Source organism: Conger conger, chromosome 11, assembly GCF_963514075.1.
Source record: "Conger conger chromosome 11, fConCon1.1, whole genome shotgun sequence".
NCBI classification, from domain to species: Eukaryota; Metazoa; Chordata; class Actinopteri; order Anguilliformes; family Congridae; genus Conger; species Conger conger.
In genome coordinates this window covers 50,404,038-50,419,037 of record NC_083770.1, presented here as the reverse complement: position 1 = coordinate 50,419,037, position 15,000 = coordinate 50,404,038, and the positions used below count along the sequence as shown (strand labels likewise).

Below are 15,000 nucleotides of genomic sequence, written 5' to 3'. Positions count from 1 at the left end.
ACGTGAGGCGGCCATTTTGCGTATCCCAGTGGTGCTGTCCGTTTGATCCTCGGAGACAGTTGCCCCTGGGGGCAAACAGCAGACCCCCACCCCTGCGCAGGTTTTGCATGACCGTGCACTCTGACCCAGGAAGAGCATCCTGCTACAGTCCAGGTGGGGGGAAGGCAGCAGGGTCTGTACACTGAGCAGGTAACTCACACAAGTGTGTGTGTGTGTTCCAGAGGAACTGAGCTTTTGCGGTTACAGTCCACCCCCTCCTCTTCTCTTCTGTCGCTACATTTCTTCCTCTTCTTATTCTCGCTCTTCTTTTACACTCCCTTTCTTCTTTCTTGCTGTAATATCCTCTCATCCTCTCTCACTTTCTCCCTCTCCACTGATTATCGCTTTCATGTTCTCTCTCTCCCTGTCTCTCTGTCTGTGAATACACACTTCATATGTATGTTACTAGTTATGTATGTTACTAGTTATGGATGTGATGCTTTAACTTGTGGAAGAACCTATGCACTTGTAAGTCGCTTTGGATTAAAAGCGTCTGCTAAATGACAGAAAAATGTAAAAATGTACTGAGCTATGGGACAGCCCTGGAGATGAGGTCACATGACTGTGGTGGTGGTGGTGGTGGGGGGGGGGGGTGTAGTCTCTGACCCCGGTCCTGTAAACAGAGCCACACGCCGTGAGTACTGAGAGCTGTGATTATGCAAGAGAGCTGGGCGCCATGCCAACCGGGAGACCCGTGTGCGGATTCCCCTGGCACTCAGCCAATCAACTACAGCACATAGAGCCAGACCGCCGTACCGCTAACACAGCCAGACCGCCATACCGCTAACACAGCCACTCCACTAACACAGCCATTCCACTAACACAGCCATACCACTAACACAGCCATATCACCAACACAGCCACAGCACTAACACAGCCATAACGCTAACACGGCCATACCGCTAACACAGCCACTCCACTAACACAGCCACTCCACTAACACAGCCATACCGCTAACACAGCCACTCCACTAACACAGCCACTCCACTAACACAGCCATACCGCTAACACAGCCACTCCACTAACACAGCCACTCCACTAACACAGCCATACCGCTAACACAGCCACTCCACTAACACAGCCACACCACTAACACAGCCACTCCACTAACACAGCCATGCCGCTAACACAGCCATATCACTAACACAGCCATACCGCTAACACAGCCATATCACTAACACAGCCATACCGCTAACACAGCCATATCACTAACACAGCCACTCCACTAACCCAGCCACTCCACTAACACAGCCACACCACTAACACAGCCACTCCACCAACACAGCCACAGCACTAACACAGCCATACCGCTAACACAGCCACAGCACTAACACAGCCATACCGCTAACACAGCCACTCCACTAACACAGCCACAGCACTAACACAGCCACTCCACTACCACAGCCATATCACCAACACAGCCACAGCACTAACACAGCCATACCGCTAACACAGCCACAGCACTAACACAGCCATACCGCTAACACAGCCACTCCACTAACACAGCCACAGCACTAACACAGCCACTCCACTAACACAGCCACAGCACTAATCCCGCCAGGCCGCTATGGGTGGACTGTAGCTTCATCTGCTGGTAAAAGTGGCAGATTTACAGAGCAGATCGCTCACACATGACCTCGCTCTGACCTCCAATGATTGCCTCAGCTAATCGTAGCTCAACAGATGATATCAGAGCTGATGGCAGCATTTATGCGGCTGATGATGTCAGCGTTTATGCAGCTGATGATGTCAGTGTTTATGCAGCTGATGATGCCAGCGTTTATGCAGCTGATGATGTCAGTGTTTATGCAGCTGATGATGCCAGCGTTTATGCAGCTGATGATGTCAGTGTTTATGCGGCTGATTACATCATCAGTAAATAACAGTCTCTGACCCAGCGGAGAAAAGGCACAGACTCGAGTTGCAAAGATACTGAACAAAAAAGTAACAGTATTTGAACATCCTCTATTCACTCAACTAACATGCTGTACTACAGTACCCAGCATCCTCTAGTCACTCCAACACACTGTACCCAGGATCTCCTACCTAATAAAGGGTGTCTCTCATTCTAATTCAGTGCATGGCTACTTTTCACAACAGCACAGCAGTAATTAAAATGTCCGCTAAACTGCGTCCCCGCAGGGTTCCGCTGCAGTACGCTGAAGGAGAGAAGTGGAGCTGAAGGTGTTTTTTTTTGCACATGCACATAAATCAGTGATGGGGGGTGGGGGGGTGGGGTTGTGACATGAACCCCTCAGGAGCAGAAGCAAAGTCTCGTATTTACACGCTGTGCCCCTGACCTCGTGCTGCACCTATTCACACCCGCAAACCCCCAACCCACTGTTACCCCCACATTATCCCCCTGACCCCCCACCCGCACCCTACCCCCAGCAGACAGGGCTCCATGCTGCCTCCCCTGGGTATGCCTGCCAATGTGAATATGCCCCCCCCCGACCCAAAGCACCCCCCCGCCCTCATACCGTCCCTCTCCAAGACCATGCGGCCCCCCACCCTGCCCGCCCCATATCCCCCCCCTTCCCTGACCAGTGCACCCCAGACTCGCTGCCATATGGCCCCCCCCCCCCGGGCCTCTGGCCCCCCGCCCCGCCCCGCCTCTCGCCCCTTTGTGCTGGGGGGCAGCAGGGACTGAGGGGCACTTCCAGCAGCTGCACTGCGCTGGGACCCTGCCCCCCCTCGCCCTCCTCCCTGTAATGAGATGCACCCGGTCACAGGGCCTGAAAAGACTCTCCTCTCACAGCCCTGATGAGCGCAGGCTGCTGCCCCTGCCCTGCCCCCCCTCCCCCAGGGGCACAATCGCCCAGATGCCCCCGCCGTTTGAATCGCACTCTCGAGGGGCGCAGAGAAAGCCCCCCCCCCCCCCCCCCACGTCAGCATCAGCGGCTGGGGGACAGAGCCCTGCGTGTTCTCTGTGTTCTGCATGTCCTGCGGGTTCTGTGTGTCGTGCGGGTTCTGCGGGTTCTGCAGGTTCTGTGTGTTCTGCGGGTTCTGCGGGTTCTGTGTGTTCTGTGTGTCGTGCGGGTTCTGCGGGTGATGTTGGAAACCTGCAGAACGGTCCAGAGACAGACGCAGGAAGACGCCGTTAGATTCCAAAGAGAAATGAAAAGGTCTGCTTTCCCTTCCTGCCCACTGTGGAAATTCAGCTCAGTTTTGGTAATCTGACATCAATTTTGTACTCCACACGAACTGTGGATAAATATATAAATGAAGTGGAAAGATTAAGAGGCTATTATATGAGGAAGTTATTGCTACTGCTTATGATAGGAATGAATGCTAAGAGGAATCTAAACTAATCCACTGGAAAGTGAGTCCAACAGCCAGCCAGCGGCGGAGCTGGGGCCCTCTGTGGGACAGGAGAGGTACTGCAGGGGTTTGTGCACTCCAGCGAGAGGCAGAGGGACAGAAAACACTAAAGCGCAAAATCTCAAAATACAGCTGACTGTGATGCAATATGATGATATAGAAATAATACAGAATCCACACTGAGAATAATGTCCCCAGAAATAATAATGTCCCCAGAAGCCTTTTAAAGCGGTTTCATTTGTTTGCTTTTCTTTTCATTTTTATTTACATTTATCTCGAAAAAAAACATCTCATACAGAGATGCCACTGGAGGGAACGCTATCCCATGATGCTCCAGTGAGCAGATCCATCCGGCCGGCACTGGGGCACGATTCCTGATCTTCTCTCTGACTGCCTTTAGACCATGAATTCTGCGGTGCCCTTTTAGTCAACAAGGTTTTAAATAAATGCAAGGGTTCAGTCATTAACGCATTGCATCTCATTTCTTCAGATAAAATAATTTTACAAAGTGTATACACAGACGTACAGATAAAATAAAACAAATTATAAATGGTAGTAGCAATAGTAACAATAAAACAGAATGAACTGCAGTGGCCTTCTAAAAGCAGGCACTGTGCTGTGTGACAGCACCCCCATGTCCTCCCTAACCCCCCCTCGTGTGACAGCACCCCCATGTCCTCCCTGACCCCCCCTCCCACGCCCCCGTGCTCACCTGCGTCTCGCCCCCCCCGCCGCGATCGCGCTGTCCAAACAACTCAAAGGTCACATGATAAGGGCCAGGCCGAGGGAGAGCCTTCCCAGAGTGCACTGGGGTCTGTCGGTGCAGGTCAAGGCCTCTGTTCTGCAGAGGAAGAGCTTTCACAGCCTGTCTGACGGAGGAGGTCAGCAACGCCAAAAACAAACAGAAACACTTTAACCGTCTTGTTCACACAGAACCATCAGCAGTGCCCGCTCCGGAACTGCACTCCCCCCTGACCTCACGCTTTCCCTCACCCCTGCGATCCCACTTTCATTAATGTCACAGGGTATTCCCAAAACCGCATTCCAATCGCTTATTTTCCAACAGGCAATGTTTACCGTGCTAATGAATATCGTTTTGTTTTTGCTGGCACGTGTATCCAAACACGGCTGTCTGCTGAACGCCAACGAGCCGCTTCCAAGTTAAGATTAACGAGGTGTGGAGATAGACTGCACAGTGGAACGGCCACGCCCACTAATTAAGAAGAAATACGCTGAACACGCGACCCGCTTGAGCCCGTTAGCCTGTTAGCCCGTTATCGTTCTGGACTGCGTCCAAAACCCGCGAACGTTGGGAGGCGTGTCGAGCCGCCTTTACGCCAGATGCACCCCGACAATCGGCTGGACACACATTAAGAGTGAACACGGCCCACGGGCTCATTAAGGGCGCATTCAGAACACGTGCTCATGGGCTCGGTCTGTTTTAGGGCTGGGGGCTCATTGAGGACACGAGCTCAGACACGCCCCCCCCCCCCACTCTGGCATCCGTTTAATTTCCGCGCCCAGGAGGATAAACAGGCCGTTCACAGGGCCTGATTAGGGCGTCAATAGACTGTCTCAGGGAGCAGGGACAACAGGCCCTTTCTCTGCGGCCGCGTTTCATTGGGCCTCCCTAACGAGGAGGTAATTACCGGAGACCGCGCAGGCCATGAGGACGAGTCACATGACCCCCTGACTCCCACACGCGGACGCCGCGTCAGAGAGAGGCACGGGGAGAGAGGCACGCGGACGCCGCGTCAGAGAGAGGCACGGGGAGAGAGGCGCGGGGAGAGAGGCGCGGGGAGAGAGGCGTGGGAAGAGAGGCGTGGAGAGAGAGGCGCGGGGAGAGAGGCGTGGGGAGAGAGGCGTGGAGAGAGAGGCGCGGGGAGAGAGGGCGCGGGGAGAGAGGCGTGGGGAGAGAGGCGCGGGGAGAGAGGCGCGGGGAGAGAGGCGTGGGGAGAGAGGCGTGGAGAGAGAGGCGCGGGGAGAGAGGCGCGGGGAGAGAGGCGCGGGGAGAGAGGCGCGGGGAGAGAGGCGCGGGGAGAGAGGCGCGGGGAGAGAGGCACGCGGACGTCGCGTCAGAGAGAGGCACGGGGAGAGAGGCACGCGGACGCCGCGTCAGAGAGAGGCACGGGGAGAGAGGCGCGGGGAGAGAGGCACGGGGAGAGAGGCGCGGGGAGAGAGGCACGGGGAGAGAGGCGTGGGGAGAGAGGCGTGGAGAGAGAGGCGCGGGGAGAGAGGCGTGGAGAGAGAGGCGCGGGGAGAGAGGGCGCGGGGAGAGAGGCGCGGGGAGAGAGGCGCGGGGAGAGAGGCGCGGGGAGAGAGGCACGGGGAGAGAGGCACGGGGAGAGAGGCACGGGGAGAGAGGCGCGGGGAGAGAGGCGCGGGGAGAGAGGCACGGGGAGAGAGGCACGTCAGAGAGAGGCGCGGGGAGAGAGGGTGCGGGGAGAGAGGCGTGGGGAGAGAGGCGCGCGGAGAGAGGGCGCGAGGAGAGAGGCACGTCAGAGAGAGGCACGTCAGAGAGAGGCGCGGGGAGAGAGGCGCGCGGAGAGAGGGCGCGGGGAGAGAGGCGCGGGGAGAGAGGCGTGGGGAGAGAGGCGCGGGGAGAGAGGCGTGGGGAGAGAGGCGCGGGGAGAGAGGCGTGGGGAGAGAGGCGCGGGGAGAGAGGCGCGGGGAGAGAGGTGCGGGGAGAGAGGCGTGGGGAGAGAGGCGCGGGGAGAGAGGCGTGGGGAGAGAGGCGCGGGGAGAGAGGCGCGGGGAGAGAGGCGCGGGGAGAGAGGCACGCGGACGCTGCGTCAGAGAGAGGCGCGGGGAGAGAGGCGCGGGGAGAGAGTGCGTCGCCCGACCCCAAACACGAGACCCGTCCTGTTCCACAGCCCGCCTCACTGCGGCACAAGCGCTTTAAAAACATCTCAAAGTTCAGACAACCGCACACCAATAAAACAGGATTTCAGCTGCTTTGACCACATACAGGGAAGCAGGGGCAAAATTCAGTTTATGTATAAGTATAAACCTTTAAAAGAAAAAATTGTTAGGATAGTATCAAAATGGCAGAGGCCAGGGTCATTTTACATGTGCCACATATTAAATACTGTACATATATTTACACATAAATACACCCATGTCCTTGACTAAAACAGACCACATCACTAATCGAGAAGTTGGATTTTGTACTGTATGTTTCTGAGGGTTGGATACGCCAGCTTCGACGGTGAGTGAGATGGTGCTCTGAGGTGCATGCAGCAGGGCAAACCTTAGGCAATGTCATTGAGCCAAAATGGCTGCCCAAGGTAAAGACACCAAGATATGCCTCTTAAACAATCATCTGGCTTTAACAGTTCCTTTTAAAGCTGATAATTGTTCCTAACTTTGCATAAAAGAAAATGGTACTCTGTGTCCAAAATTGTGCCACAGAGCTGTTTGTGGTGATTTTTCTAACCGAGGTCTGGCGTGTGACTCAACGGTGTCCTGCATGCCCATTGGCCATGAACACAGTAAGCCCCGCCCCCCTTTAAATCCCCAATCGAGGCGACACGTTCAGTTCCTGTCCGTCCAGCGACGACGCGCTGTTCTCACCACAGCTCCCGAAAGCAGTGGCACAAGCCAGAGCATGAGCTGAACTGTGAGAACCGAGAGGAACCGAGAGGAACCGAGAGGAACCGAGAGTGCCCCTCAGGCCCAGGGATCTTCCTCTCTCACACAGGGAGGTGTGGGCTCTCTCTCTCTCACACACAGGGAGGTGCTGTGTGGGGCTCTGTCACAGAAGACCTCACACCGGCGCAGGGTGACCGCTCTCCTCCCTGTGGCTCTGACATGACATAATGGCCATAACAGGCCATTCAGCCCCACAATGCTCACCCTGTCCGACCACTAAAGTGCACCTAAAGACTAAATAGTATCTAACACCGTATCAAGCCTGGTCTTGAAAACCCCCAGTGTTTCTGCCTCCACTACATGTCCTGGCAAGCTATTCCACACAGTGACCACTCTCTCTGTGAAAAAATACGTCCTAATATCCATGCGGAATTGATCTTTTTCCATTTTCAATTTATGCCTCATTGTTCTGCTAACCGAACTCACCCTGAAGAATCGCCTGTAGTTCACTTTTTAATCCCATTAATCAAATCCCCCCTAAGTCTCCTTTTACTAAATGTAAACAGAATAAGTATTTCCTCATAAGATGTATCTTTTATATGTGGAATCAATCTGGTTGCCCTTCTCTGAACCTTTTCCAGTGCCTCTATATCTTTCTTATAGTGCGGTCCCAGAAATGCACACAGTACTAACAAGGTGTATACCATTACATAACATTAATAGCATTTAGCAGACGCTCTTACCCAGAGTGATGTACAGTTGATTAGACTAAGCAGGAGCAATGCAGGGTTAAGGGCCTTGCTTAAGGGCTGTGCGGATCTTATTGTGGCTACACCGGGGAGCGAACCACCAATCTTGCAGGTCCCAGTCATGCACCTAAACCACTACACTACAGGCTGCCCCAGTCATGTATGCTCAGAATGGCCCAGTCTATCTGTAACACATCTCTGTATCTGCAGGAGCTTCAGGGCTGTGTGTGACGGACATATTCATCAGCCTCCAATGACAGGTACAGAAGTCATGGAATCTTTCCCTTCATACAGAGCAAGGCCCCACAACTCCACCACAACGTTTGTACAACCCTTCCACAACCTTCACACAACTCTGACTCAGTAGACAGAATGAACAGGGATCTGTGAGACCCCACCGATGTACAGTGTCACAGGGTGTTTATTTAGAGGATGATCACACAGAATGATAATCACACAGAATGATAATCACACAGAATGATAATAACACAGAATGATAATAACACAGAATGATAATAACACAGAATGATGATCACACAGAAAGATAATCACACAGAATGATAATCACACAGAATGATAATCACACAGAATGGTGATCACACAGAATGATGATCACACAGAATGATAATCACACAGAATGATAATCACACAGAATGATAATCACACAGAATGATGATCACACAGAATGATGATCACACACAATGATAATCACACAGAATGATGATCACACAGAATGGTAATCACACAGAATGATGATCACACAGAATGATAATCACACAGAATGATGATCACACACAATGATAATCACACAGAATGATAATCACACAGAATGATAATCACACAGAATGATGATCACACACAATGATGATCACACAGAATGATGATCACACAGAATGATGATCACACAGAATGATGATCACACAACATAAACGTTCACTTCACACCTCGCCTCACACACGCCACACCCAACACCAGCCGGAGATGATAATTTTAATAAAATCATCCTGGTTCCATGTAACTCCACTTAAACCACATTAGATGTATCTGTATGAAGCACACTGGCCAACATCACTGCACGAAAATGATTCATAAATGTTATAGTGGAGAACATGAGATGAAATTAAAACATTAAGCCGCCCATCCTTTAGCCCTTTCTCTGCAGCGTGCGACGGTTTCACGAGGACGAGGCTTATGAGCAGCACTGCAGAGTGAATTCATTAACGGCGCTTTTTTAGATGACACAGCAGAGGAAATGGAAGCCCTTCTATGATTAATAACCCGCTCATATGAGCCAGGAGTAAAACTGAGAGCGTTACTGCAGGGTATAAACCCCTCCTGATCCCCCTCTGAGCCCGCGAGAGGGGCCCACATTATCAAGCCCATCATGGCCTGGGAGCGCACACAAAGGCCCACGGCTCCACAGCGTCTTCTGAAGGGGCAGGTTAATAAAGATAGTGATGAGGAGGGCAAGATGCACAGCTCAAACAGCGTGCCCAGTCCAGCTGCAGCCATGAAATATTAACCACACACACACACACACGCACGCACGCACGCACGCACTCACACACACACACACACACTCACACACACACACTCACTCACACACTCACACACTCACACACACACACACACACACACACACACCATATATAAACATATATCTCTCTCTCTCGCTTTGTTTATTTATATAATAAACTGAAGAAAAAAAAAAACAGACATAAAATGAACCATACTGAGCTTGCTGCAGTATTCCACAGCGGGTAAGAGGGGGGGGGGGGGTCTCTCGCCCGTCTCTCCCCCACTCCCCTCTCCTCCCCCCCCCATCCCCTCTCCTCCCCCCCCCATCCCCCGACCCCCGGCAGCCTGGGGCATGTAGCTACACAGGGCCCGACTACACCTATCCCAGAGTGCACTGCTCTCCTCCCGATGCAGTGCAGACCCTGTACCCCCCCCCACCCCCCCGCTCGAGAGTCAGGGGCTCGGCTGGTGAATAATTCATTCAGGGCTGTGGAGGGGGGGGGGGGGGGGGGTATCACCAGCAGCTCCTGATCCCAGAGAAGCCTGTTACAGGAACTGGAGCTGATTACACAGGGGGGGGGGTGTACTGAACAGGCATTCTTAAGGCAGGGGGGCGGGGGGAGATGGGGAGAGAGAGAGGGGGAGAGGGGAGGAGAGGGGGGCATTTATGAGAGAAAAGGAGGGATGGAGGACGAGGGGAAGGAGGGATAAATCAGCCGTTAGAATGTTTAAGGGGGGGGTAGTGATGGAGAGATCACAGCGAGAAATGAGGGGTGCCCCCCCCCCCCCCCGGATAATCCCCCCAGCAGGGCGGTGTTGTTAAACATCATTAACGCCTTCCTGCTAATTAAGCTAATTAGCACACGCCGTGTTTGTATCCAAATATGTAAATATGCTAATGAGGCCTCCCCTGATGCCAGGCTGGGTGTTCGCCATGGGGCAGTGAGTGTGTGAGAGAGTGTGTGAGTGCGTGTGTGTGTGTGTGAGTGTGCGTGCATGTGCGTGTACGAGTGTGTGTGTGTGTGAGTGTGTGTGTGTGAGTGTGTGTGTGTGTGAGTGCGTGTGTGTGCGAGTGTGTGTGTGTGTGTGAGTGCGTGTGTGTGTCTAAGTATATGTGTGTGTCTGAGTGTGTGTGTGTGTGTGTGTGTGTGTGTGAGTGTGTGTATGTCTATGTGTGTGCGAGAGTGTGTGTGAGTGTGTGTGTGTGTCTAAGTGTATGTGTGTGTCTGAGTGTGTGTGTGTGTGTGTGTGTGTGTGAGTGTGTGTGTGTGTGTATGTCTATGTGTGTGCGAGAGTGTGTGTGAGTGAGAGTGAGAGTGAATGTGTGTGTGTGTGAGCAGGGCTGAGCATTACAGTGTGAGTGTGTGTGTGTGTATGTGTATGTGTGTGCGAGAGTGTGTGTGAGTGAGAGTGAGAGTGAGTGTGTGTGTGTGTCTGAGTGTGTGTGTGTGTGTTTGAGTGTGTGTGTGTGTGTGTGAGCAGTGTGTGTGTGTGAGTGAGAGTGAGTGAGTGTGTGTGTGCGTGTGTGTGTGTGTGAGCAGGGCTGGGCATTACAGTGTGTGTGTCCTTGAGCTCATTCACATCCTACACAACATAACAGTCCCAACCTCTTCAGCTTACAGTAAAATAAATGATAATTCATTTTTAAGTTAAAAATAAATTCTGTGGGGAGTCTCGGTGGCGCAGCCTGTAGAGCACTGACTGCATGCTCATTGCGAGCCGCGACGTCAGCGGTTCGAATCCGACCGTCTGACATTTGTCGCATGTCTTCCCCTCTCTCTCTCGCTCCCATTCTTCCTGTCTCTCTATACTATACTGTCTAATAAAGCTGAAAAAGGCCTAAAAAATACCTTTAAAAATAAAAGAAATTATGTGTCCTATACGAGACTGTGTGCTACACTGTGTGTATTTTACTGAAGTGTACCATTTTATTCCCAAACACTGTTGTCTTGTATATCTGAATTAAGTTATAATACTAATACTAATATGAAAAACAATAATAACAATAATTTTGTTTGACACAAACCAACAATGTAATAAAAATATAAAAATGATAATATAAGGTAAACATGCCCAGAAAACTGTGAGACACAGAGTTCTGGAACAGAAGAATAAGAACACCTGCACAGCGCAGGCCTGTCACACCTGAGGTGAGTGCTGTGAGATGACACCTGTCAGAGCTGGGGCTACGCTAACGTAGCAGTGTTCAGAATAACCAGCATTCGCCCGGTCGCATGAGGCAGCGAGTGTATTAATTACGTGGGGGGTTTGCTAGCTGAGAGCCTGCATCAGCCTCAGGCTGGTCACATGGACACACACTGTCCTCTGGACTAAAGAGAATGCTTAACGCAGACATCAAAGAGAAGATTGTCACAATCAGTTTGATTCTTGAACATGTGTTTTTTTGCTTCATGTTCGGTCAGTCTCAAAGTCTGTGGCAGTTATTTGTCACAATTAAATTCCCCCTCACAGAGCTCTCTCAGAGAGCTCACTCAGAGAGCCCCCTCACAGAGCTCCCTCACAGAGCCCTCTCACAGAGCCCCCTCACAGAGCTCTCTCAGAGAGCTCACTCAGAGAGCCCCCTCACAGAGCTCCCTCACAGAGCCCTCTCACAGAGCCCCCTCACAGAGCCCCCTCACAGAGCTCTCTCAGAGAGCTCACTCAGAGAGCCCCCTCACAGAGCTCCCTCACAGAGCCCTCTCACAGAGCTCCCTCACAGAGCCCCCTCACAGAGCTCTCTCAGAGAGCTCACTCAGAGAGCCCCCTCACAGAGCTCCCTCACAGAGCCCTCTCACAGAGCCCCCTCACAGAGCCCCCTCACAGAGCTCTCTCAGAGAGCTCACTCAGAGAGCCCCCTCACAGAGCTCCCTCACAGAGCCCTCTCACAGAGCTCCCTCACAGAGCCCCCTCACAGAGCTCTCTCAGAGAGCTCACTCAGAGAGCCCCCTCACAGAGCTCCCTCACAGAGCCCTCTCACAGAGCCCCCTCACAGAGCCCCCTCACAGAGCCCTCTCACAGAGCCCCCTCACAGAGCCCCCTCACAGAGCTCCCTCACAGAGCCCCCTCACAGAGCTCCCTCACAGAGCTCCCTCACAGAGCTCCCTCACAGAGCTCTCTCACAGAGCCCCCTCACAGAGCCCCCTCACAGAGCCCCCTCACAGAGCTCCCTCACATTCTCACTCACAGAGCCCCCTCACAGAGCTCACTCACAGAGCTCTCTCAGAGAGCTCACTCAGACCTCACTCACAGATCTCTCTCACAGATCTCTCACAGAACTCCCTCACAGAGCTCTCTCCCGTGGTCTGTTAAAGCAGAATAAACTTGGGGAGAAACCTGGTACATCTGGCAGAGCTGCTTGAGGTCAGAACCGGGCCACACCATCAGCACGGTGAAGGTTAGGGTTCTGTCAAGCTCTTACAGTCCTCCAAGAGACTCGCAGAATAAAAACTAAAGCTCTGTGAAGTTTCATCTTGGTTCATATGTCTGTCCTGCTGGGTCAGCTGGTTTGCTCAGCTCAGTAAAGTCCATGCGCCCCCTGCTGTTCTTTAGGGGTAATTACACCATCAGTTTCAGTCCCTGACATAAGTACAATACTGAGAGTGTGACCCACAGGACCACAATTTATAGCAACAGTAAACAGCAGAAATATTATTTATATCTAAAAAGTAAAGACAATGACTTTGAAACATTTGCACCCCATGATGGTAGTATACTGAATATAAGCTACATAGAACACTGGTTTTACTCTTAAATTATGGACAGACAACTGGGGTTTTAATTTAACTCTTTATTTACGATTTTTCATTATATGAAATATACTTAATGGCACGTGGATCCCATAACAACAGGAGATACAAAATTTGATTCAGTCATTCTTGTGTCATAATCACGTTAACACACACGCATAAAAAGTGCAACATTCTTTACACTAGATCACTTAACACTCAAGTATCTAAGGAAATGAGATTAGGAGCGCTATGGCACACAGGGTTCCAGAAGTTTCCAGACGTAAGCGGTACTTAAGCTGCCATGGCCACAGTCACACAGGCTTTTAAAACAACGATCTACAGCCAGTTTAAGCATTTTCACTTTCAAGCACAAAGAAATACGGTTTTTTTCTTCCAGAACAGACGTCAGTGTTCCAGTATGTTCACATTGGCAAAAACACAAATGAATAATCGCCTTCTTTTTTCTTTCCAGAAAGAAGTTGGTCAGAAACGCTCGCTCACGAGACACGCACACCGATTTGAGTCACCAGCTGATGGGGTTAAAGTGCACATAATCGCAGATTCTAGTGTGACAGTGTAACAGAAATGATCTGAGAGAGAGTGAGAGAGAGGGGGGGGGGGGGATGGTGTCACCTCCTTCAGTAGGGGATCTGGTTCTGGTAGTACTGAATCATATCGTAGGTTTTACTCCTGTAAGGGAACAAACAGAGCAAACAGACCTTCAGTCTCACTGACAGCACAGACCTGAAGTCCAAACATTCGCTTACTAAAATGAAAAATGAAATGGCTGCTCATGGAGGAAATGCAGAGAGAACAAAAGTTGACAGTTATTTGGCTGTTATAATACACTTTAATCAGTGTAATACTTCCTTCAGCCTCCACCGGCCGCTTGGCACCTCCCCCTCTCTGAACCTCCACCTCACGCTCACGACTACTGTCTGTTCTGGCTCCACGGTGGTGGAACGAACTCCCCGTTGAGGTCAGAACTGTAGAATCTCTCCCCACCTTCAAGCGCAAACTGAAGACGCACCCCTCTAGGGTCTTTCAGCACACTTACCCCTGGTTATGGGTATGCACTTTGTTGTACATCGCTCTGGATAAGAGCGTCTGCCAAATGCCAATAATGTAATGTAATACTTATTTTTTAATTCTTGCCTTTAAAAATAAATCACGGGTAAGAAACAAATCTGCTAGCTGGCACTGTTAGACCCAAGTCACTTTCATCTGTATTAAAAGGTGTTGGTTGTGAACTAAATGTAATGTTCATTTAAAATTGTTCAACAGTAATGGTTGCTGCAAACACAGTTTGTTCACTTGAATGCACGTCTGTGCTTCACAGAAACGGTTTAAAGAACTCTGTGCTGTCCGTTATTGCCTGTTGAGGGCAGTTATCCCAGGTAGAGAGGCAGTTATCGCCTGTAGAGGGGTAGTTATCGCCTGTAGAGGGGCAGTTATCGCCTATAGAGGGGCAGTTATCGCCTATAGAGGGGCAGTTATCGCCAGTAGAGGGGCAGTTATCACCAGTAGAAGGGCAGTTATCGCCCGAAGAGGGGCAGTTATCGCCTGTAGAGGGGCAGTTATCACCCGTGGAGGTGCAGGACATGAGAAGCTCACCTGCTGCTGAGGAAGCAGTTCTGGATGACTTTGATGATGAAGGCAGCTGCATCTTTCTCACTCAAACTGGGATTGAAGCGCTGCCTGCAGTGGGAGACATGTCTTCAGACCGTCTCCCAGAGCACCAGAGCGCCACAGAGAGTGAACAACAATAAAAAGCTCCACTACACTCCAAACTAACCCCCCACCCCACCCCCTAGAACAAACTAACCCCCACCCCCTAGAACAAACTAAACCCCCCACCCCACCCCCTAGAACAGACTAAACCCCCCACCCCTCCCCCTAGAACAAACTAAACCCCCCCCCCACCCCCTAGAACAGACTAAACCCCCACCCCACCCCCTAGAACAAACTAAACCCCCCCAGAACAGACACCCCCCCCCACCCCTTCCTACTGGGTGTCTGCAGGAAGAGGGGCGGGGCCATATGATTGACAAGCA

General features: G+C 51.6%; 2 protein-coding genes across 3 annotated transcripts in view; one reads left to right on the top strand and one right to left on the bottom strand.

Moving 5' to 3' along the window:
* The window catches only part of mtrfr (mitochondrial translation release factor in rescue), a 221,061-nt gene that overhangs the window by 19,300 nt on the left and 186,761 nt on the right, over positions 1 to 15,000 (top strand). The window lies entirely within an intron of this gene.
* Positions 12,991 to 15,000, bottom strand: part of pi4kab (phosphatidylinositol 4-kinase, catalytic, alpha b) — a 54,793-nt gene continuing 52,783 nt past the window's right edge. For both annotated transcript variants that reach the window (XM_061259900.1, XM_061259901.1), the window contains exons 54-55: positions 14,561 to 14,644; positions 12,991 to 13,636 (exon numbers count right to left, since the gene is read on the bottom strand). In XM_061259900.1, coding sequence (XP_061115884.1) covers positions 13,585 to 13,636; positions 14,561 to 14,644 — 136 coding nt within the window. In that variant the 3' untranslated portion in view covers positions 12,991 to 13,584. The remainder of the gene's footprint in view (positions 13,637 to 14,560; positions 14,645 to 15,000) is intronic.